Source organism: Beauveria bassiana, assembly GCF_000280675.1.
Source record: "Beauveria bassiana ARSEF 2860 unplaced genomic scaffold BBA_S00018, whole genome shotgun sequence".
In the NCBI taxonomy this organism is placed as follows: domain Eukaryota; kingdom Fungi; phylum Ascomycota; class Sordariomycetes; order Hypocreales; family Cordycipitaceae; genus Beauveria; species Beauveria bassiana.
Genome location: NW_007930853.1, coordinates 68,561 through 91,090, shown reverse-complemented (window position 1 = coordinate 91,090; position 22,530 = coordinate 68,561). Strand labels below are relative to the sequence as shown.

Genomic DNA, 22,530 nt, shown 5'->3' with positions numbered 1-22,530 from the left:
GCGGCTATCCGTGTCGACTTACATGGTGGTGCCCAAAAACCGTTGTCTTGTCCGTTAAAGCCTGTATTTTACTTGGCCGAAATGTACTTGGCCCGTTAGCCCGTCGGCCTCAGCCACAAGCCCGGAGATTTTTTGTTTTGGGCGCGCCACAGCTGCAAGCAACCAGTGCCTCGGCAACATTCCAAGAGCAAGTGATGCGCAACACGCTAATAAAAGACATCCAACAACGGACCCAGCTAACGTTAAAGCCCGGGCTGTCCGCTGCGTGTGGGTGGCATAGATAATAGCCCAACCGCAGCCGCCCGTGTGTCACTCCCCCGGCTTGCCCGGCCCCCCGGGTTTGTCTGCCCTCTAGTTGTGGCGCAAGCCGAGGGAGTCAGGGACAGCAGCCGGGGCACAAGGAAAGACCCCACGCGACCGCTCAGGCTGTCTCACCACACAACCCCAGAGATGCTCAGTTCTACAATGTAAAAACCATCATGACCACGAACCGGTTAAAACAACTTTTTTTTTTCCCGCCCCAGACAATGTAATCCATTTCTTTTCCCTCTTCATTCTCATTCTTTCACATTTGACCGTTGCAGCCAATTTTCATCTTTTTTCTTTTATTACTTCTCATAAATTTATCCCGCATTCATAGCCCGCCTACCTACATTTTGTCCCCTACCTTGCTACCCTTTTTTCTGACTGCACAATTCATCCCACCTGGCCACCTGCAACCCAGACGTCATGCCTGCCACCACCACTGCCCTGGCCCGGTCTGGCGCCCTGTCCCTGGCACGTGCCGCCCGCCGCACCAGCACCAACACCCTCTCGACCAACACACTTCTTCACCACCATGCCTCTACTTCCCTTTCTCTTACACAACATCCCCGCCATGGTCAGCCACGTTGGTCATCGCACTCGCCCATGGGTGCCGCCGCCGCCAATCCCCGCAAAAAGGTCACCATCAACACCCTGAGGTCGCAGCACAAAAAGGGCGACCCCATCACTGTCCTCACCGCGCACGACTTTCCTAGTGCCATGGTCGCTGACCACGCCGGCATGGACTTGGTTCTTGTTGGCGACAGCCTGGCCATGGTGGCCATGGGAATGGACGATACGAGCGAGGTTTTGGTGGAGGAGATGCTCCTACACTGTCGCTCTGTCGCCCGCGCCACCAAATCCGCCTTTACCGTACGTTTCTCCCCCCAAGCATCTTCTCTTCTTGGCTCGCCATTGACCGATACTTGCAGATTGGTGACCTGCCCATGGGCAGCTATGAAATCTCCCCTGAGCAGGCCCTTGAAACCGCCATCCGCTTCGTCAAAGAGGGCCGCGTCCAAGGCATCAAGCTCGAGGGCGGCCGCGAAATGGCGCCCGCCATTCGCAAAATCACCGCTGCCGGCATCCCTGTCCTCGGCCACGTTGGCCTCACCCCGCAGCGCCAAAACGCCCTCGGCGGCTTCCGCGTCCAGGGCAAGACGGCCGACGCCGCCATGGCCATCCTCGACGACGCTCTCGCCATCCAGGACGCCGGCTGCTTCGCCATGGTCCTCGAGGCCGTCCCCGAAGACGTCGCTGCCATCATCACCCGCAAGCTCGCCGTCCCCACCATTGGTATCGGCGCCGGCGCCGGCTGCTCTGGACAGGTCCTCGTCCAGACCGACATGACGGGCTACTTCCCCCCGGGACGCTTCCTCCCCAAGTTTGTCAAGCAGTATGGCAACGTCTGGGCCGAATCGATGCGCGCGATTGAGCAGTACAGGGACGATGTCAAGAGTGGTCAATACCCGGCGCCCGAGCACACGTACCCGGCTCCCAAGGCCGAGGTCGAGGCATTTGCCAAGGCTGTTGAGAAGCTGTGAGCTGGGGGATCATGGCCCCCCTTTGTCCAATCTTGGTTCATATATTTCCCATCCGTAGATATTGGTGCAGCGAGCGGTTGATTTTATAGATGGCATATGCATTTTTCGGCATTTTCTTAGTTCTTTTTCCCACGTCATAAAACGGCCATAGCTTTCTTGTCACTTTTCGCCTCAGCCAAAAGCTGGCGTCATGGAATACGCAACTACCAGTTGATCCTGACCACTTTTAAAGCACTAGATCAGTGAATTGTCAGCCTTGTATAAACGAGCTAGAAGCAAAAAAGACTGCCCCCCCCCCCCCCCCCCCTTCCCCACGTACCTGATGCAAATTGCCCACCACCTCGTCCAAACTCGGCGCAAACGCGCTATTCACGTACAAAAAGACGCTGTCCGTCTCCGCACACCGCAGCTTCCGCCGCAGGTACCGCACCACCTCCTCGAAGCGCCGCGTCGCCGATATCTTGCACACGTCCTGCGCCAGCCGCGGCGCCGCACCGACCGGCTTGAACCGCACCACCACCTTGGCTGCCGGCTGCGGGCCCGTCGCCGCCGCTGTCCGCTCCAGCGCCATCGCTGCCGAGGACGGCAGGTCTGCCAGGACCACCGATGCCGCCATCGTCAGCGGAATGTCCGTGTCTGCTTCTTCATCCTCTTCCTCTTCTGCTCCTGTCACCTCGTCGTCTTCCTTGTTGTTGTTGTTGTTGCTGTTGCTGTTGCTGTTGCCTTTGCTGTCAAACGAGGCGGGGGACGACGAGGTGCCTGATGTGGTGGTGGCGGCGGCTGCCTGCCTTGGCGCGGTGGGCGCTCTGCTGGCCATCGCGCCGGGAGACAGGCTCGATGTTGTTCCTGTATGTGACCGTAAAAAAGCAGTGCTTATTCTGAAAAAGAGAAGTGCTTTATGCAAGGCGTAGTGAAAGCGAGATCAACGGCTGTTTGTTCAAGAGCTGAGTTGAAGCCGTGTCAGTGAGGTTGCTCATGTGGGGTGCGCATCCGCCAATCCATTAGTTAATCAACTACACCCACCACCCTACAAGTTCACCAGAGCATCTTAATTATACAGACACAAAGAGTTCTTAAATGTTTGTGCATTTATATCATGCTGGTTAGATATACAATAATTAGCCTGCATATGTACAGTCTGTCAGATGCAACGGCTTCTGATCCAGACAGTCTACTCGGCAGCGGCCTCCGTTTGCCAGCTGCTTCACTTCCTTTACCATGAAACCAAGTCAGTCCAAAGTCCTCTCCTCATCCCATCGTCTGCTCCAACCCATGCTGTAATAGAGTGTCAATGACAAAAACGCCACTGCGATATCGCAGTCCAAGAAGTAAAAAGAATCAAATGTGAAAAATGCCGAAATCCGCCGTGCCGTCTGCGCTCTTCATGTCGCATGCAGTGCGTCGTAGCAAAATAAGTGTCAAATGATGGAATCTCAAGAGGAAGAGAGAAGTGAAAAATGCACAGAGGAACACGAAATGTGCCCACCCAAAAACTTGACCGCTAAACGTTTCTCTTCCAATGCCCAATGCAAAGTCCAAATCAACGTGGTATCTCTTTTCGGGTCTAGGTCGTCGCAGGAATTTGATTGAGCTGCACAATGTGCAGCAGGCAAGGGATCTCAATTCCTTGCCGCACAAAACTTCATGAGCTCGCGGTTCAAAGGCAATAGATTGTTGTTGAAGCGTTGGTCTGGGAGGATAGTTTTTCCGTGTAAGAACAGGCCTGAACAGTGCTGCTCTTGCAGCGTCGGCGTGTTGCCATGCCTTCCTAATACGCTGCGGAATCCATTGATGGAAATCGGGATGGACGCTCCAGCTGTGATAACAGGGCGTCCAGGTCAGTCCAGTTGTCGCCGCTCTCGGCAAACTTGCGATGCTTGCGTGACACAATGTGTTCATCGAAATCTCGGAATTTGTCCTGGCAGTTCTCACAGTAGCCGGGCTTGAGGTCCTTCTTGCTCTTGAGCTGCGAGACAGGCTTTCTCTCCCGCACCTCGGCGGCTCTTTGGCTATCATCCTCTCCCGCCGCCGTGATCTTTGAGTTCTGTCGGCTCATGGTCGTTGATCTACTAGATGCCACATCCATGGGGGTTTCTCCCATACGCCGCGAGCTCAAATCGTGTGATGGTGGGGCAGCCTTTTGAAGTACCTTTCTTTGCAGACCGTGGACTTCCTTGCTCGTACCAGCTTTGGCTCCGTTGATTCCGGTAGTAGAAGAAATCATCTGCGAGCGGATTGCGGATGTGATGTTGGAAGCCTGCAAGCCGGATGCAACAGGCTCGCCAGCAAACTGGCGTCCAATGTCGGCTCGACTGATAAAGGCGTTCTGCGGACGCATCTCCCCGTACTTCCCAAGAACGGCCTTGGCAGGGTTGAAGACTTCTGTCGCCGAAGCGCCGCGTGGTCTATTGTGGCCAGCCTCCATCTCCGTCAGGGATCGCTTTCCAGTTACCGGCTTGGGCAGAGGGTTCTCCGGCGGCTTCAGAATGGTGACTTGCTCTTCTCGCTTGACAACACGAGCCCTTTCACGCTCACGGGTCTTGCGGGCTTCTCGCTCAGGCAACTCAAGCTCTTCGACAAAGGGGCAGCGGCCGTTACCGACACTGCGGAATTGAGGCCAGTCACCATCGGCCTTGTTGGTAACCTTGGCATATTCGCGAACCATGATCGGCTTTTGCTTTTCGTCCATGTCCCAGACGTAAAGGTAAGGGCCCTTGAAGTAGGTGAGTTCCCTGTTGTTGGCTGTGGGATCACGATCTGATGGTCCATTGATGCGTTCATTGTGAAGAAGCTGCAACAAATTGGGCTCATGACCACCCTTGTTGGCCCCATATTGGCTCCGGGCACCGGCAACGCGTGATCCATACGTTGTGTGCTGCGTATCCGACTCCAGCAGTACGGAGAGCATTGTCTGGAATTTGTCCAAGGACCAAATCTTCTTGCCCATATCACGAGCCTTATGTAAGATATCATTGCTTCGAACGCCCCGGCTGCGCTTGATGAGGTCGTCTTGCTGTAGTGATTGCATAGGCGTTTGGCGGAATTCAAAGAGAAGTTTTCTGCGGGCGTCACTTGGTCTGTCCAGTAATAAAGAAGGATTGATAGTCTGGGGCTGCTCCTGGGCACGACCGCCTTGCTCGTGGTCTATGGCCTCTGCCTCTTCCGTGTCAGATTTTTCGGCGGGGATCGATCGAGTGGTGACGACGTGTGTCACGGCAATAGAGAAGAAGGGCTCTTGACGCTATAGAAGATAGTCAGCAGAGAAGCCCGACAATTCCAGAAAGAGGTGGGAACACATACAGCACCGAGGTATTGAACTCTTTTGATGAGCCTGGCTCGAACATCATCTGGAATGCTCTCAAAGTAAAAAACCATCTTGGGGAACTTGGCCCGGTGGTGTCTCTTCCAAATTTCTTTCTCGTTTTCAACATCGTGAGGTTTGGTCGTGGGAACGAGTTTAGATTGTCTATCACGAACGACAGGACGCGTGCTGGCAGTGATAGTGCCTCGAGACACGGCCTGAGAGCGTGGCAGCTTGGAGGGCGAGCGAATAACACGTGCAGCTCCATGGTCAAGAGCTTGCTTCTTGACAGGGGGAGCTTGGCCATAAGGTTCCTCACGTTGAATATTGGCATACGAGCGTTTCTGCTTAGCGTAGGCAGCTAGAACGGAAGCTCCACGAAGCGGCGAATTGACGACATTGGGGTTGTTGGAGAGAGGGACTCGCCGCGAGGCCATGGCCGGAATGGGAGCTGGCGTTGGAGATAGAGATACGGTTGCCATAAACTGCCTCACTTAACATGCTCCGGGTTGCTAAACCAGAAGCTTGTTGTGGTGGTCGACGATTTGGTGTGGGAGGGGCTCGAGGGCAGAGAGCGGGCTGTGACTATGCACGCGACGTGTAGGCGACACGACAGCAGACACAAGATCACAGGCTGGCGAGGTAATAATGTTAACAAGACATTTGGCGGTGGCGTGAGCAGGGGCCAAAGATGAAGCAAGAAGAAAGAGCACAAGGCAAGCTCGAGCTGTGAGGCGTGATGTTGATGGTGTGGTAGCAGCAGGCAAGCGGTCGTCTGGTGAAAAAGAAAGCGTGTGCTGGAGACGAGAGAGGTGTTGATGGAGACTTCGCGCTAGGCATAACAGCGCTAAGCTTTGTTAGGGAAGCCCGCCAAAAACACGCACGGGCCAAGCCGCCGCACCAGCAACGGGATGGGGGACGAACGCCCTCTTATGGCGCCCACAGTGCACAAGTTATGCATCAGCCGTGCATATTTCACACAAATCCAACCGGCGGCATCGCGCTAGCCCTTACCGCAACGGTAGCCATTCACCTGCCATACCGGCTTTCCACAGCGGATCCTGGGCCTGGTAAGCCTGACAACTGGCAGCCTGGTGGCTGCAAGCATAACTCGTAAGCACAACCCCCACCAACTACACACTGCCACAGCGTCTCTGCACAAACACTTGCACCGCTGCGCTACTACCTACCTACCAGCCACATGCACGCCAAAAAAATGTCACCGTAGAATTTTATGCACTCCCGCATCTCCCGCATAACTTGTCCCGAGACAGCCTGCGCCGACTTGAGCCGCAAACTTGTTCTCGACATCACCATTGTCGCTGCACACGCAAGTCTCCAACGCCTCTGTTTCTCCGTCTTTCTCTCCAGCGCTGTTTCTTCCCTCGCCGCTCGCACAATTGTTGCCATGGCCTGAGTTTCTCCATCTCAATTCCTCGTCAAATTATTCTAAAATGAAGCTCCATCAACCGTCATTCCGGCGCCTCTTGTCGCGCCCGTCAGCCATTTGCAACGCTGCTCTTCCGAGAGCCAATTGGTCCGCCACTGTCCGCGGTACTGGCCTGACCTCTGCTCGCTTATTCTCGAATCATCCGCGAAGACAATATGCCTCTGTCTCTGCTGCTGATCTACAATTCGGACAACCAGTCTACGAGACTCACCCCCACGTTTTGAAACCTGGCGAATGTCGGTGCTTGCCTTGATTTACCTATTTTGCTTTCATGCCTCAAGCACGCTCATCTGAAGGCCAATCGATTGCTGATTTGCTATTTTACTGTTGTCTCTAGTAACGCCCGGAATCACTGCCCAGGAGTATGCTGACCGCCGCGCCGCCCTCGTCGACCTCCTTCCCCAGGGAGCTGTTGTAGTCCTTCACGCTGCATCGCTCCAATACAAATCTGGTGCTGTCTTTTACCCTTATAGACAGGAGTCCAACTTCTTCTGGCTGACGGGATGGGAGGAGCCTGAGGCGGTGGCTGTCATTGAAAAGACGGGCTCGACGACGGGCGACTATACTTTTCGACTCTTCGTTCAGCCTAAGAATTCGAGAGATGAGCAGTGGTCCGGCTACCGCAATGGCGTGCAAGCCGCCGAAGACATCTTCAACGCCGATGAGGCCTACTCAATAGACGGCATGGGGTCCTTGCTGCCAGATATCCTCAACGGTGCAACCTCCATCTATGCCGACGCACAGCCTACAGAAAAGCCTAGCAAGAGCTCTATCCTAGAAATGTTCTCAGGCAAGACCTCATGGCCCTCGCGAACACCACTCTATCCTATTATGAACAGATTGCGCGTTATCAAGAGCCCTGCAGAGGTAGCCAACATGCGGCGGGCGGGGCAAATCTCCGGGCGCGCCATCACTGATGCCATGCGACGACCTTGGACTCGGGAGAAGGATCTGCACGCCTTTTTGGACTACCAATTTACCATCAACGGTTGCGAAGGCTCTGCGTACATTCCCGTAATCGCAGGCGGTGAAAGAGCTAACTGCATTCACTACACAATCAACAACAACGTCTTCCGTGACGGCGAGCTCATCCTCGTAGACGCCGGTGGCCAGTATGGCACATACATTACCGACATTTCTCGAACGTGGCCGGCCACAGGCAGATTCACTGCTGCACAGCGCGATTTGTACGAAGCTGTCCTCACTGTACAGCGCAACAGCGTTGACCTTTGCCGACAAAACGCGCGCATGTCGCTTGAGGACATCCACGGCTTGACAGTACGCGGACTGATCGACTCTCTGCGTTCGATAGGCTTTGACGTGTCAAATTCCAATATCGACCAGCTATTTCCTCATCACGTCGGGCACTACATTGGTCTCGATGTACATGACTGCCCAGGCTATCCGCGACGAGAGATTCTCCGCCGCGGCCATTGCGTCACTATCGAGCCTGGTGTCTACGTGCCCGATGACGAGCGCTGGCCCGCTCATTTCCGCGGCATGGGTGTCCGCATTGAGGACAGCATTTGCGTTGACGAGACTGAGCCGTACATCCTCACCACCGAGGCTGTCAAGGAGGTTGCCGACATCGAGGCTCTACGTGCATAGGATCAAGCATCTGCAGTGCGTATACTATTGTATATTATCGATTTGTGTAATTTCAAACAGGATGGGTAACTCGAAAATAGCTTCGAGGGCATTTTGGACATATCTGAGCAACGGAGAAAACATCATTACCCGCCTGACTTGCATCCGAAGTAGTTCACGACTCTACGCCGCACATCTAACACTTGTTTTGACAAAGAGCCCATGATCCAAAACAGCAGCGACCCATTCCTTCCTGCTGGGCAATTGCACCATATGCCAGTCATGATGCACCTTGCCAGAGATAGTTGCACTGATGTTTCTATCTTGGTCAAGCTGCACGTGGCATTTCATCAACAGCTGGGAGATGCTAAGATACAACTCGTAGTATGAAAAGCTGGCTTGTCAGTTTATGGGGTCTTTTGAAGTGGCGCAATTGCGGGTTCTATATCGTGTCATAGTGCCAATGTGGTTTGGAGATGACTATAGAACAAAAGAAAATGAATAAAGTCGGAGCGTTTTGTTCGCCATTTGGCATTGTTGAATTGTTCGACATTGTCTCATCTGAAGCGCTGCACCTGCATTAGTGCTTGCGTGTAAGCGTGGCTCCTACAAAAACTCTAATATTACTTGATGCTTACCCACCGTCAGTCACCCCGCGCGAACTCTGAACCTCCAACGTCGACATTTTCAACGCCCAAGCAAGCCATGGCCTCGGAGCTGCATCAGCGGCAGCGTCATGCCAAGTATGAGGCAGATGTAGAACTGGAGAGTGAAGAGAGAAGGGACGAGCGTGTTGTGGTAAATGCCTTGCATTACCTTTTGCGAAAGCCGCGGAACGCCAAGGAACTAACAAAGCGTCTTTTTAGGAAAAACTAGGGTACAAGCCAGTATGCCAAGACTATATCGATCAGATACGAGATCTGTCGCATGAACAAAAAGGCTCACCAGAGCACTAACTATGGAGGACAGGTCTTGCACCGGTCGCTGACAGCGTTTCAGAATTTTGCGACAAGCTTTGGTACGTCTGCCTTGCCATTCCATGTTTTGCCCAATGCAGCGAGAGGGAGGGACTGACTGACTTTGGAAACAAGCTGCTCTTTACTTTGTCGGAGGCGTCCGCGTTACTTTTTCTACTGGCATTGCCGCTGGTGGCAACTTGGCTTACTGGTATGCGACTTGTGTGCAGGGAAATGCGCTCGGCAACAATTTGACTGATGCAAAGGCAGGACGAGCTTTATTGTTACGTGTATTTTTACATTCATCACTGCTGCTGTTATTGCTGAGATTTGCTCGTCGCTCCCCCTTGCGGGCTCCATCTATCTCTGGGCTGCCGAAGCTGGGGGACCTCGATATGGGCGCCTCTTTGGCTATGTCGTTGCATGGTGGAGTACAATGGCTTGGACAACGTTTTGCGCAAGTAAGTAAAACCCTCAATAAGTGCCGAAATGGTGTTGGCGAGTTTCTGACTCGAGTCACAGGCAACACACAGGCTGCTGTCAACTACATGCTCTCAGTATGTATCACCGGAAATTGATTGACCGCGGTCCGGCTCTGACTCTAGCTGTTAGGAAATCTCGGTCTTTGAACTCGACTTTCCTTCGGACAGCTCTAGTATAAAGTTTCGCGCTGTACAGTGGATTGCGACCGAAGTGATGCTGGCGCTTGCTGCCATCTGGAACCTTTTACCTCGTCAGTCAGCCTTTAACCACCCACCATCCTATGAAAACTACACGTTCGCTGACAGCCATATAGCTAGATACTTCAAATGGATCTTCTACCTGTCTACCGGGACCGTCCTGCTCGACTTCATTTTGAACTTGGTCTGGCTACCCATCGCGACCAGCAAGACCTACGGCTTTCGCTCAGCCCACGATGCATTCATGACTACTTACAACGGAACTGGGGCACCAGCCGGCTGGAACTGGTGTTTATCATACCTGGCTACAGCCGGCATCTTGATTGGGTTTGATGCTTCTGGCCATGTCGCTGAGGAGACAAAGAATGCTAGTCTATCTGCCGCAAGAGGAATTTTCTGGAGCACTGTCGCCAGCGGCCTTGGAGGTTTTGCAGTCGTCATTCTCTTTCTGTTTTGCGTTGTAAGTACACACACGATGTTGCCACATGGTTATAATATTGATGGCATTTGCAGCCCGATGCCAACACACTCTTCTCATTTGGCGGCGCTCAACCGTTCGTACCTCTGTACGCTGCTATACTTGGTGAGGGGGGACATGTTTTCATGAATATCATCTGTATTGTTGCATTGTGGTTTGTGAGTTTTGTCTTTTGCGACTACCATCACCGACTCGAAGCTAATTGGCCTTTGGTAGAACACGGCGATTGCGATTCTTGCCGCGTCACGATTGGTATTTGCTGTTGCAAGGGATGGCGTCCTGCCGTTCTCACCATGGGTGGCCAAGATGGTTAATGACCAGCCTCGAAATGCTGTGCTCGTGGTTTGGGGCACTGCATCAATTATTACCTGCACAATTTTACCGTCGGCTGTCGCATTCACCTCGTTGGTCTCGGCTGCCGGAGTGCCTTCAGCCGCTGCATATGGACTGATTTGCCTGGGTCGCCTTTTTCTGACACCGAAAAAGTTCCCAAAGCCCGCATGGAGTCTTGGTCGTCTGAGCAAGCCTTTTCAGGCCATTGCCGTCTTGTGGAATGGCTGGGTCGTGGCTGTCTTGTACTCGCCTTATGTTTTCCCTGTCACTGCCGACACTCTCAACTACGCTCCAGTCATTATGGGTATTGTCACCATTTCTGCAATCTTGTCCTGGTGGTTTATCCCATCTGAGAAATGGCTTCCCAGTAAGCGAATTCAAGAGACACTGGATGCAGGGGAGAGCAGCGAGAGTATTACTTGACCGGGAAGATGGTGATGAAGTAGCATCGTGGGTGAAAAGGGTCGCAAGATTTGTCTTTGGGCCTCTTGTCTCGAATAAGAGTGTGTCTCTCATCAACTTTCCCGCGTCGCGTCTAACATAATCTGCACGACGAGAATTATTGCAAGTTTGGGGCTCCCTGTAACGCAAGACCGTCTTGCACTGATATGCTCATTTTGAGGTCATTTGTTCGTGAATTTATACGTCTAGGCGTAACAAGTAACGGAGATGAAGATATAAGAAACGTGAAGAACAGACATGACATATAATCCGAATGTAGTTAATACTCGTCTCAACTCGCGGCGCGTCCCACGCATCGTTTCCCAATGTAACAAACTCCGTGCTGTCTCTTCCATGCTCCATGCTAATAATAAGAATAGTAATAATGATCAGATGGCCAAACCTCGCAATCGTGCAGTACGAATACAACGCATTGAAGAAAAAACAAGACAAAAAACAAAAAAGTACAGATAGAGGAATCGTCCCCAATTTCCCAACTGCAAACGATAGTCGCAGGTGATAATAATACACGGTCGAAAAGTTTCCTTTCTAGACCGGCCGCCGCACAAAGCAATCAACTGTGCCGGGAATGTCTGCAATGATGCAGTTCAAGTCTTTGGTATTGTTTCTTTTCCCCGCTGATGACCAGCACGTATATCTCTCGGGAGAAACGCAGGTCAATCGAGTCGAGACCCTAGAAAACAAAAAGAAGGCCAACGCCAAAAACTAATGGCCAATTCGAGGACTGGGTCTGCATTGGCTCTCGCTCCCGTACTTTTGAACCCCGGCAGTGACCGAATTCTTGACGTTTTTTTTTTCCCTTCACGAGGCTGCTGCTGCTGCTGCTGCTGCGAAATGCGCTCCTTTTGCCAATATCTCGGTTCCATCAAAGTTTTTTTCAGCTAAAGCCGCGAGGGTCAAACATGGCCATGCCGTCGTGCGAATTCGCCGTGTACTGGGACTCGGGGTGATGTCGCCGCCCATCATCATCACCGCCCGTGCCGCCCTGATGAAGCATGGCCTCGAGCGTATGCAACCGCTCCACGAGCTGCTGGTGCTCCATCATCATGGCCCGGTTGGCCTGCTCCAGCTGCCGAATGTACTCGGTGGCCTGCCGCAGGACGGTGCCCTTGCTGACCTTGGGCGCGCTGCTCGACGTGCCGCCGTCCGACTCGCCGTCCTGCAGCTGTGCTTGCAGCGCCGGCACAGCGGCACGGAGCTCGGCGATGCGGTCCTTGAGGTTGGTGCGGTACTTGCGCTCCACGTCGTTGTGGGTGGTGCTGCGCTCGCCCCCGCTGTTGCCGCCGCCGTTGCCGCCCCCGCCCCCGCCGCTGCTGCTGCTCTTGGTCCGGTCGCTATCCTGTAATACCGAGCTCTTTGTGGGCTGGCTCGCTGCTGTCGAGGATGGTAGAATCTTGGGCTTAATGTCTCTCGGCAGGCTGCCGGCGACGCTGCCGGATATGCCACTGCCGCCGCCGCCACCACCGCCGCCGCCGCCGCCGCCGGGGCCCGTATGAAAAGTCGGCCGTGGCCAGGCCGCAGTGGTGCCGGGGGTCTGGTGAGGCCTGCTCGGTGTCGTCGAGATGCTGCCGGGAGTTGGGTATGCGTTGGAGGGCACTATGCGGTGCGCTGATGGGGCGTTTACAGTCAAGTAGTCGCCGTACAATTGAGGGTGGCTGCCTACGGCCGAGGAGGACGACGACTCGTACGGCGATGCGAGGTTATCGTCGGGACGCATCTGTTGGTGAGGCTGCTGTGGCTGTTGTTGATGATGGGACGGAACCTCGCATTCCCAAGAGTTGTGTGTCATCCGCCGTGGGACGTATTCTTGCATGCGATTCATTGTCATGGTCATATCTTGGCTTCCCCAAGCCACACTATTTCCATACAATTGGGAATGGGGCCCACCAGGCATCTGTTCTTGGCGTCCAAGATTGCTGTTGTTTGAGTTGCTGCCTTCCGAGGTAGATTTGCCCATGGCGTCTACACTGAGAGAGTTGTTGCTCCAATATGGAGTTCCCACGACGGGGTATGTGTCGCACGGCATCGTAGATGATGTGACTACTCCAATGGTAGAACTAACACGCGAGGTTAGCGGATCGTGGCCGCGTAACAGAGTATCTCATTGATCACTAGACCAAACCAAAACTGGCATAGCCTTGATACGGGGAAAGGACTGAAGAGCAAGGTCATCGAACGCACCTTGGTTGGCTGACCATCTCAGAGACTTGTGAATAATTGATGCTAAGATGATCGTGCGCCTCTTCGATGCTCTGGTGTACTGCTGGGCTGTGCAGATCGGTCGAGGTGTTGGGGATTGCGCCAGAGTGACGGCTAATAATTCGCGGTCGTTTTGATTCTCGTTCGACAAGTGCATCAGAGGGAATCGTCTGCATCGACGAGGTCGACGGAGTGGGAGTCGGATATGGCGAAGCAGTCATGGCCATTGAGGCTGACTGGGCTCCTGGAGAAGAGCTAGCCCTTGGGTCGCTACTTGCAGCAGCATAGGGTGCTCCTCCATCCAAGTCGAGACGCAGTGGCACAGCTCTAGTATTTTCCATGCTAGAGGATATAGTGCTGAAAAGTTGTCCTGTGTGTACTGGCGAGCATGCGCTCGGGTTTCCAAACGGAGTACTCGAAAGGAACAGAGGCGCACAAGACACCTGTAAAGACATGTAGATTTCAGGTGCACCGAAAGTCCGCTGTATCGGCTGTGATCAAGGCAAGGGGCGCTTGCCGGTTTACTTTTCCCTAATAGGAACTTTTCTGCACCGTGTCTCGAGCTGTTCAGTGTCCCGCAGCGAACTTGATGATCGTTGAGCGTTAGCGGAGCAGCCTAGTAGTATCCAATCGTAGAAATGGTTGCCCATAGAGTTTGTACGCCGATATTGGAGTCTAAACAACGAGATCCTGGGTAGAGTTGAGACAAAGAAAAGTTCTTGTAAATCAAAGTTGATAGCATCGAAATGGACGGTGCTGAGTGTATGGCGTGGACCGGATATTCGAGGTGCGAATTGTTGACGAGTAGTAGAGCTGTCGGTGGTGGGGAGGGCGGGAGGTCAGACTTAATAAGGCGACGCGAGATCGATCAAAGAGATCGGAGCTTCGGTGTACAAATAAAAGTCAAATCAGATGTAGCCGAGGGTTGGCTTTTTTATCGGAGCAAGGGCAAAAAAGAAAAAAAGAAAATAAAAGACCAAATCGAGGATAAAGCCAGGGCCTTCTTGCTAGTGTCCAAGTGTATCGTCACTCTGGAAGAGCTGAGTGACGCGTCTCAAAGGGGCAACAGCTTTGAGGCATCCCCAATATGATGCAATGTAAGGGGTTAGTCAAAATCATGGTAGTGAAAAGGCAAAAAAAAAAAAGAGTAAAGAGCGCTAAATAGACCAACTTGTTGTCTTTTTGCGGATGCTCCGCCCCCGAGGGTATGTAATGTACAAATGCAGAGCCACCACCAGCCCCAGGTATGAGATAGAACTGGGCCTTGGGGAGGGGGGGGGGGGGAAAGACTCGTCCACGCACACCCATGGTATGTACAGTGGACTCCCGGAGGAGGCCTACCGAGCTTTCGGCGACGGGCAAAGGGGCCGGCCATCATCACTATGAATTATGCCTATTTAGCCCTCACAAATTCTTGATGGTGAGGGAGAAGCCAGCCACGGGAAGCTTAGACCAAAGGGTACACACGGTGGGCGTGTGCTTGTAGAAGCCCTCGGGGAAGAGTACCACAATAGGCATATGGAGGAGTGTTTTATTTTCTTATTTATTTATATTTCTTTGCAGTAGGCTTTCGGGACGGAAACAAAAAGGGAAACTTTGCCAACTTTCACCCCCCTCAGCTGAACCAAAAGTTGAAGGGGAGTGGAGGAGATTTTTGTCGATCTCGTGCAGCGTCGCCTAGAGTAGAGTTTGCCAAGCGGGAACGCGTTGTCGGTTATCTCCGATTAACCAGCAACAGTGCTCGTTATTTAGGCAAGTTTATATGGTCATGTACATAAAATGTCTACTTGAATTGAATCCGAGATTGTATTTAGATACAGTAAAGTTGGAGACTTGTACGTCTGACGTTTGATACAGGCGATGGGCGCGTCAGGATAGAATGAATGGCTAGTCTGGTGGCAGAGACTAATGCGTTAAATTGAAAACAAAAAAAAAAAAGAAGGGAAGAAACAGATGGCGCAGAAAAGACACAGGCTCAAATGTCTTTCTCTTGCGACTGTGTGAAGGATGTAATAGATGCGCTTGTCTAAAAGCTAGCCCACCTTGACCCGTTTCCATCTCGGACCGAGTCATAAATCTGTGGCTGTCGGTCGGTATTGCCAGGATGTTTGAGTAATAGACATATCAGCGAAAGCTGAAACCAACGTAGTTACTGGTATACCACCCAGCCTTATGTGCCGTCACATGAGTAGATGAAACACGCTGCAAGCTAGGTCCCCGGATGGACAAAAGACTGTTTGTTGCTTGTCTACGTCTTTCAATCATGGATGGTTGACAATTACCTGAACTACATTATTTGGCTAAATAGTCAATCATGTACGCATACGGTTAGAGGCGACGGACGGGAGAGACAAAGCAAGATGGCTTTGGGGGCCTTGCTAGCGTAACGTTTGGGCTTGCAGCGACGAAGCAAGGGTATGCGTCGTCGCGCTAAGCGAATCTGCAGAATAATTACAACCTTTTTCACAAAAGGATGGGGAAGAGTCAACGGCTGCATGATGAATTACAAGGCATGCCAAGTTATCACGCATCCTGCAAGCCTATTCCGCCTGCAAGTCTCGCAAGGAAAACGGGACATGGGCAGGCAAAACAGCGTAATAGTAGAATGCCGCTAAAAAACTGGTGCTTCTCCCGGCAAGCCATATCTTCTTTTTTTCTCGACCCCGAGAGCGCTAACAACTCACCGTAGGCTGATGCTCTCTTTCTCGCGTTGGTTGCGGCTGGTGCATCCCATCGACAAACCTTTGGGGCAAACCCCCCTCCCCCCTGGCCCGCCCCAGATCCTTGCACAGCTCAGACAACGTAAATTTATTTTTCAAGTGATCTACGCGGTCTGCACCGGGGTTTGGGGTGGGGGCTTTGGGGTCCTCGGGAGCCGCAAGAGACGGCGACACACGGCGCATTCTCTAGTGCTGTGGCTGCGCTGTAACTATGTATTTGATAGGCTTGGAATTAGTCAATTATTCTCAAGACATTGTGGCCCGTCGTCCCACTTTCTCCAACGTGGCATGCCCATGTCAAGCTGGACAAAGAAGTGCCCTTGTGTCTCTGATTTTTGGCGCCGCAGAAAAAGCTGGGGCTCAGAATGCGACTTACCTTACGGATTACCTTTTAGGTAGTTAACGGGGCTGTGAACCTTTTTAAAAGCAGCTTGGATTACGGATTAGATTCCGTCGGAATAAAAAACTCGCCCACAATGAGGTCAATGATCAAGGAAACCTCACCGAGCTGCCCCTCTCCCCCTCCCTCCCTTCCCTTCCCTCCATCTTTTGTTGTTCCGGCGATCTGATAAGTTAGTTGCATTACAAAGTGGCAGAAAACACAACTTTTTTGAATGGAGGAGAGGGGTGGTGAGGTGAAGCCTTGGGGGGAGGGAGAGCTCTGGGTGCTGCAGCCGAGAAATCGTACGACTTATACAAGTTACCAGTCCCATTCGAGTAGGTTGGTTGCCTGTATGGCGCATGTCATTGGCTGAACCAGCTTTTCCCACCACAGCATATGCCGGGAGCCCCGAGAGGAAGAAGCTAAGCCAAGAAAAAAAAAAAAAAAAAGCAAAGCCTTTCCCTTGGCCCTATCATGGCAGCCACAGCCAAAAAAAATAAAAAATAAATAAAAAAGCCACTCGAGTCAAACTCGTTTTGACGCAACGGTTCTGCGCCGCGGCCGTTGGGAGTTTCCAGAACTAGCGACGATCCCCCATCCCGCCGCCCGTGGCTGGGAACACCTATCTACGCAGGCAAGTTGTTGGAGCAGTTTGTAACCCGCAGCCAAAAGTTTCGAGTAACTTGACCAATGAGAAAGGCCACAATTCACCGGGAGCGTTACGCCTCTGTGGGCTCTGAAAAGGGAACTAGTTTAATATTTAGTAAATCATCCCCGAGCAAAGTGATCTATCATACATTGGATCGGCAGGCAGTCGAAACAGATGCAGATATGGCATTTCAGTTGGCACCTTTTACAATCCGAGTACATGATTGCCGGTAACCCAACCCTTGCTATTGTCTCAGTCTCAATGGTGCTCACTCGAAAGAAAACGGGCAACTGACACTGTTCAATTGAAGAATATTTCGACCAAGAACACGACTGTGCCTCATTACGCAATGCGCGTACATCAGTGGAGCTCCGCGGGCTGCTCTTGGTCCGTGGCAGCTGGAAAGCGATCCGCCTGTTGGTGCGCCTTCAAGAAGCCCCCCCCCTTTGCCCCGATCAAATACGCCCCAAGGTTGGGCTATCGTTGTTCCAATTCATCCAATGGGCGTTGCCCATTCTCTGAGGGTTAATTAATTAAAACAAAGCTTTCCCCCCGCTCACGTTTCACTTGCTCCATCTCGGTCGCCCGGACCCTCACATACCCGCTACATCGTCAGGCACGGTGAACAAATTGTTGACAAGGGTCTTGGGATGATTGGCAACATGTGCAGTGTGCCGTATAGCCATGTGATGGAGATCAACTCGGAAACTCGCCGTATTATTCTGTGTAATGAAAATCAGAAGAAGCAAATACGTGCACGCAAAAAAGACAACTTCAGCACTTCCCGAACCCTGGCCCTTTTGAGCTTGACAGGTATTCGGGTCCGCTCGCCCACGCTTTTTACATTCCGTTCTCATCCGGTATCATACTGAAACATATTCATACGATGAATGATTGATCACACTGACGCTATAGCTACGAAAATACGATCACTTGTCCGTAAACTCCACATAGCGCTGCGTAAACTGAAGAACTTCCCCCTCACCGAGATGAGACCCCCTCACTGTTAGCCATGTACCGATTCAGCTTGTCTGATCTGGTCTCAAATACCCATGCTCCACATACGCTCCGAAATCATGGCTTTAGCTCTTGTCCGTTTGCAACTTTTTGCAGTCCATCGTTAACGTGGTCCATGTGGAAAAACCGAGGTGCTCCTGCATGCCCTTGGTTTTCACAACATGTGCAGCTTGATGCCAACTTAGAGTCACGTTTCCTTGCTTTCTTGATGTCGTGCTTCAGTTGACCCTTGTTATCGGCGACCTCATCTTTAGAGCCCGCGCCCACATGACTAGATAGTCGCCTGCATCGGGATTACTTCACTGCCGGATATGGAATATACCCGACACAGCATATCAATCTTGGGATATGTTTTTTTTAACTCTCTGCTATTCCTTTCTTCAAGGTTCTCGTATCTGTATTTACGTTTCTTCTGCTTTACCCGTTGTAATCCTGCGTAAGCAAGTCGCTCGCGCTTTCTCGCTTACACATGCAACTCACTCGGTACGCGATAGATCTGACAAGCGCCACAGTCCAGCGTCTCTCTCATGAATCAGAACTTGCAGCAGCGCACATTGAACGTTGACTTCTAACAAGCCAGTATGTAGGCTGCATTTGAAACCTTTGGACACTTTGGCAAACTGTTGCCACACCCCACCCTGGACCCTTGTGCAGGCCACCCCTGCTTATTTGCCTTTCGTCTTGTATCTTTGCGGGACGGCAGACTCCGATATTCGACTTTCGGATCTATAGTACTGATTTACGGAGAAATCTGAGTTGGACTCTTGATAGCAGAGGTTTGCTAAGGAAAAATCAAAGTTGAGCTTAGTATTAGAGGGCATAAACTCAATCGAATATCGCTCCCTGAACAGTCAGGCTGTCGTCTTGTAGACGTTGCTCAAAGCTAGCCAGCTCATCAAGTAGGAAAATACACGAGTAGGTTTTTACATGAAACATTGCAAGATACGTGAGTCAGGTCCCCAGTCTCCAGCTATGAAAACTGGTTCATGCTAACCTGCCGTATCCCTGCCGTAGCCCTGGCCTGTAAATATTTGGAAAGATCTTCATGACAAGGATAAACAGACTCTGGCAGAGAAACGAAAAATTACAAAAGGCCAGCAGGCTGATTTGTTTCTCTGTGGTAGCCTGGTAGGAAGACAGCAAATGCAGTTGATTATTCAATGAGCAAGCTTTTTACCAACGTTTGATCGCGGAGATGAAGTGATGTACCTTCACTACTACCAGCACCAGTAAACCGGCGGCTCTAGCGCTCGTTCGCAATTCGCGCTACCGGTTACGCTAAATTAAATCGATGCTAGCGATGATTATGAATGCCAAAATCATCATCAAACAAGCGCTATTTCCCAAGTTGAGTGCGACCTTTGACACAGCCTGCAGACAAGATTTCAAGGGGGCGCAGATGCGCTCTGCAGTCAAAACGAAATGTTCCGTATCAAATAAATACCTAGCCTTGCTGTCCAACAAGAGTCTAGAGATGTGTGCCCCCTCCCCGAGAGGGAGCCCAAGTGCGGTGTTTCCACTCCGTGTGGACCGAAAAGCCCACGAAATAAAGTTTACTCGCTTTGTGGAAATAGACAATTCCAACTGCGGAACTCTAGTCAAAGCAAGGGGTATGCAACCACGGAACTTGTTTGGACGTCTTTGATTTGTCTGTAATGTGATAGTCGATAAATACATTGAAATTCGGCAATGTATTTTACTCTGCGCCTAAGAGCACCAATCAGGGTTGACACTCAGAAAAGGGAGAGTCTTGTGTGTAGGTACGAATGGAAAGGGCAAGCAGCGCCGCGCCCAGTCACTAGGAAAGGGTCACAGCCCCCTGATTACCAAACTTGGCACGATGCGAACAATCAAACACTTTGTTTACTCCAACAGAGTGAGCAAAAGTAATTGCTTCGATTTCTCGAGCGAATGGTATGCGACGTTGCATTGGTGTTGCTGAGGAGAAGAGTTTGAAGCAAAACTGTGCCTGTGTTCTGCGCTGTTTGCCCCAAGCATTGTAATAGGTAATAGATCTTGAACAATCTTTCTCGCACGGAAGCTGTAGGATAATACTTGGACCATCTCTGATAATTTGCTTGTCCCCGAGTACCCAGAGCTGTGAGTAAGTGCGCCTGAAATCAGAGGGTTCCCTGATGGGCGTTTGCAAGCCTGGTGATGCACAGCTGTGGCAGCTGTCAAGTGCGCAAGCCGGTGTTTCTTGCTGAATCTCGACCGTTTGACTTGTGCATGATTCCATTTCACTCACGCAACATAACTTTCTTTTGTGCCTCCCACTTCTTCTCCCATGTCTTGATGAGAACCTCGCGACATCGGCCGCACCCATTCCCTCTCTCGCCGCAACAGGGCAAGATGCCAAAGCTTGTGCATGCTCTCTTCTTTACTCTTCAGCTGACGAGAATAGTCTCTGGCTTCTCTTGGAATGCGCAAAAGGCGCTGCACCGTACGAGAGAATGCCCAGAGTATCAAGACTGAAACTACCAACTGACACCTTACAGCGCATCAAGCGGCGTACGACGGCCAAACAGACGAAATAGATACTGCCCCGCCACCAAGATATCGATTCAAGTCGGATAACATCTATTCTGTTGCACTCCAAGAGCTCGAGAACCTCGAGTCTCAGCCTCTCTGTCACCGAATCGCGGCTCGACTCCTCGTGAACAACTGCCACTTGCTCCATGGCCAAGACGAAACGGTTGAGCTAGCCAACACTGGACGACTGACGCGAGACTTCATCGACTCCTATGCCGCTGGATTGGCCATTTGCGACTTGGAGAGAGGCAGCTTCGTCATTCCGAGGGAGTGCGCAAAGTTTCGCGAGCCAGCTCTGACAAAGATCGAAGTCGGCAAAACCCCCCATCTGCACGTTTCCACAGTCGAGATCGACAAATGCCTCGAAGGCCTAGCTCAATCCGACTCGTCATGGAATACTTGGATCAGCTACAGACACAAGGCTGTGCGTTTCTGCGAAGTTGCAAAGTCTGACAATGACAAGGGTAGGCTTCTATCGCTCTGTCATCCGCCTCTGTCGCTGATTCCAGTACTAGATTCGACCATTCATCTGCACAAAAAAATTACCGAGATTATGGAAAGATTCTCAGAAAAAGTAGAAGTGCAAGTTGAGGAGCAGCTGCGCCGAGTCGATCATCTTATGCAAAGAACGGCCGAGGCAGCCGACTCTCTCCTCCCGCACGCTGAATCGCTCAAAACCCAACTCGACGGTCTGGGTCGCGTACTCAATGAGCAATTGATAACCGTTTCAAGAGTATGTTTACTTCAACTCAGATTCGCCCTTCTTCAAATTCTAATTGGGAACAGCAGTCATCTCTGGAAGTACAGTCTGGGCTCCAGGACGCTACGCAGCTGCACAACATTATCAATGTTTTGCTTGAATCCATCCGAGAAAACCAGGTGCAAATAGCCATAGAGCATAGCAATGCCTTGCAGACGGTTCGCAAAGATACGCTCGAGGGAGTCGAGACTATGATAGCAACTATCGCTACAGCCGCTTCTTCATCGGTCCGGCTGCAGACTCAACTGGTAAGACCAAATTTTCGCACAGAATAATACCTGCTCACTCGGAACAGGAAGAAACGGAGATCCGAGCTGATAAAGTAATAGAAAAGCAAAATACGCTTGAAAGAGTATGTATAATCATTGCTCTGCGAGTACCCACGGGCTAATGGAAACAGAACCTTGATCGCCTTCACAAGTTTTCGCGCGAAATGTACCTCTCGCACAGCAACCACCAAGACAAACTTGATTCCGCACACCACTCCGTGATGAACATTCTAGGAGCTTTACAAGGCGTTGAATCTTCGACCAATCGAATCCAAAGCACAATTCTACGCGGGCCCGGCTGGAGCTGGTGGCCACACATTCTATGTCCTGTGGCGTCACTTTTCCTCGGCTCTTACAGACTGGCACCGTCTATTGCACGAAACCTTTTGCTTCTGGGACTAGGTACGATGTCTTTCTCTCTAATCAGTAAACTGGTGCTAACTCGTCAAGGTGAAATCGCCGGCTTGACCATTTCGGCCGCCCAAGCCATCAAGACGGACACTTCAAGTCCTTTCATCCACACTTTGCTACCAAATATTTTCAGGACCACGTTCAATGACACGACCCAAATGATTCACGAAGCTCATGATCTACAGACGACTCACTCGCCTCCATTTTTACAGTAAAGCTTTTTATTTGGAGTTTTGAAGAGGGATTTTATACCACGCGGGAAGGTTGCTTGTTACATTGGGATTTGGCGGCTTCAGCTTTCATTGGGACATGAGTTACATGGTAGAGCAGCTTGGCTTCCTATTTATTCCTAGAAGGATTGATCTTATTACCAGGTATTTTTCAGCTATTAAATCACCACCAGCCGAATTTTCATCAGGCTGGGGAAGCTTTTCGTCATTGGCTCGATCCGCCCCATCGTCTGTAAGTTATAGGGCGCAGTACTATGTGTGGGGAGA

At 51.6% G+C, this 22,530-nt stretch overlaps 7 protein-coding genes across 7 annotated transcripts; 4 read left to right on the top strand and 3 right to left on the bottom strand.

The window, feature by feature from the left end:
- Positions 1-729: 729 nt before the first annotated feature.
- On the top strand, positions 730-1,847 carry BBA_06236 (3-methyl-2-oxobutanoate hydroxymethyltransferase; the record flags this gene model as incomplete). Its single annotated transcript, XM_008601333.1, has 2 exons — positions 730-1,176; positions 1,236-1,847. 2 exons carry the CDS (start codon positions 730-732, stop codon positions 1,845-1,847), a joined length of 1,059 nt encoding a protein of 352 aa, XP_008599555.1.
- A 171-nt stretch (positions 1,848-2,018) lies between these two features.
- On the bottom strand, positions 2,019-2,664 carry BBA_06235 (ubiquitin-like autophagy protein Apg12; the record flags this gene model as incomplete). Its single annotated transcript, XM_008601332.1, has 2 exons — positions 2,019-2,081; positions 2,167-2,664. 2 exons carry the CDS (start codon positions 2,662-2,664, stop codon positions 2,019-2,021), a joined length of 561 nt encoding a protein of 186 aa, XP_008599554.1.
- Positions 2,665-3,615: 951 nt separating this feature from the next.
- On the bottom strand, positions 3,616-5,585 carry BBA_06234 (Regulatory subunit Dfp1/Him1, central region; the record flags this gene model as incomplete). The annotated part of the gene is made up of 2 exons (XM_008601331.1): positions 3,616-5,088; positions 5,148-5,585. 2 exons carry the CDS (start codon positions 5,583-5,585, stop codon positions 3,616-3,618), a joined length of 1,911 nt encoding a protein of 636 aa, XP_008599553.1.
- A 1,017-nt stretch (positions 5,586-6,602) lies between these two features.
- Positions 6,603-8,206, top strand: BBA_06233 (metallopeptidase family M24; the record flags this gene model as incomplete). The annotated part of the gene is made up of 2 exons (XM_008601330.1): positions 6,603-6,834; positions 6,936-8,206. 2 exons carry the CDS (start codon positions 6,603-6,605, stop codon positions 8,204-8,206), a joined length of 1,503 nt encoding a protein of 500 aa, XP_008599552.1.
- A 684-nt stretch (positions 8,207-8,890) lies between these two features.
- On the top strand, positions 8,891-11,055 carry BBA_06232 (amino acid permease; the record flags this gene model as incomplete). Its single annotated transcript, XM_008601329.1, has 10 exons — positions 8,891-8,983; positions 9,052-9,072; positions 9,155-9,203; positions 9,277-9,352; positions 9,412-9,602; positions 9,664-9,698; positions 9,754-9,874; positions 9,938-10,281; positions 10,335-10,457; positions 10,516-11,055. 10 exons carry the CDS (start codon positions 8,891-8,893, stop codon positions 11,053-11,055), a joined length of 1,593 nt encoding a protein of 530 aa, XP_008599551.1.
- Positions 11,056-11,971: 916 nt separating this feature from the next.
- On the bottom strand, positions 11,972-13,748 carry BBA_06231 (helix-loop-helix DNA-binding domain-containing protein; the record flags this gene model as incomplete). The annotated part of the gene is made up of 2 exons (XM_008601328.1): positions 11,972-13,151; positions 13,276-13,748. 2 exons carry the CDS (start codon positions 13,746-13,748, stop codon positions 11,972-11,974), a joined length of 1,653 nt encoding a protein of 550 aa, XP_008599550.1.
- A 6,665-nt stretch (positions 13,749-20,413) lies between these two features.
- Positions 20,414-22,248, top strand: BBA_06230 (nuclear membrane fusion protein Kar5; the record flags this gene model as incomplete). Its single annotated transcript, XM_008601327.1, has 7 exons — positions 20,414-20,504; positions 20,560-21,057; positions 21,109-21,326; positions 21,380-21,601; positions 21,649-21,705; positions 21,754-22,024; positions 22,073-22,248. The coding sequence occupies 7 exons, from the start codon at positions 20,414-20,416 to the stop codon at positions 22,246-22,248; spliced, it is 1,533 nt and encodes a 510-aa protein (XP_008599549.1).
- Positions 22,249-22,530: the final 282 nt, after the last annotated feature.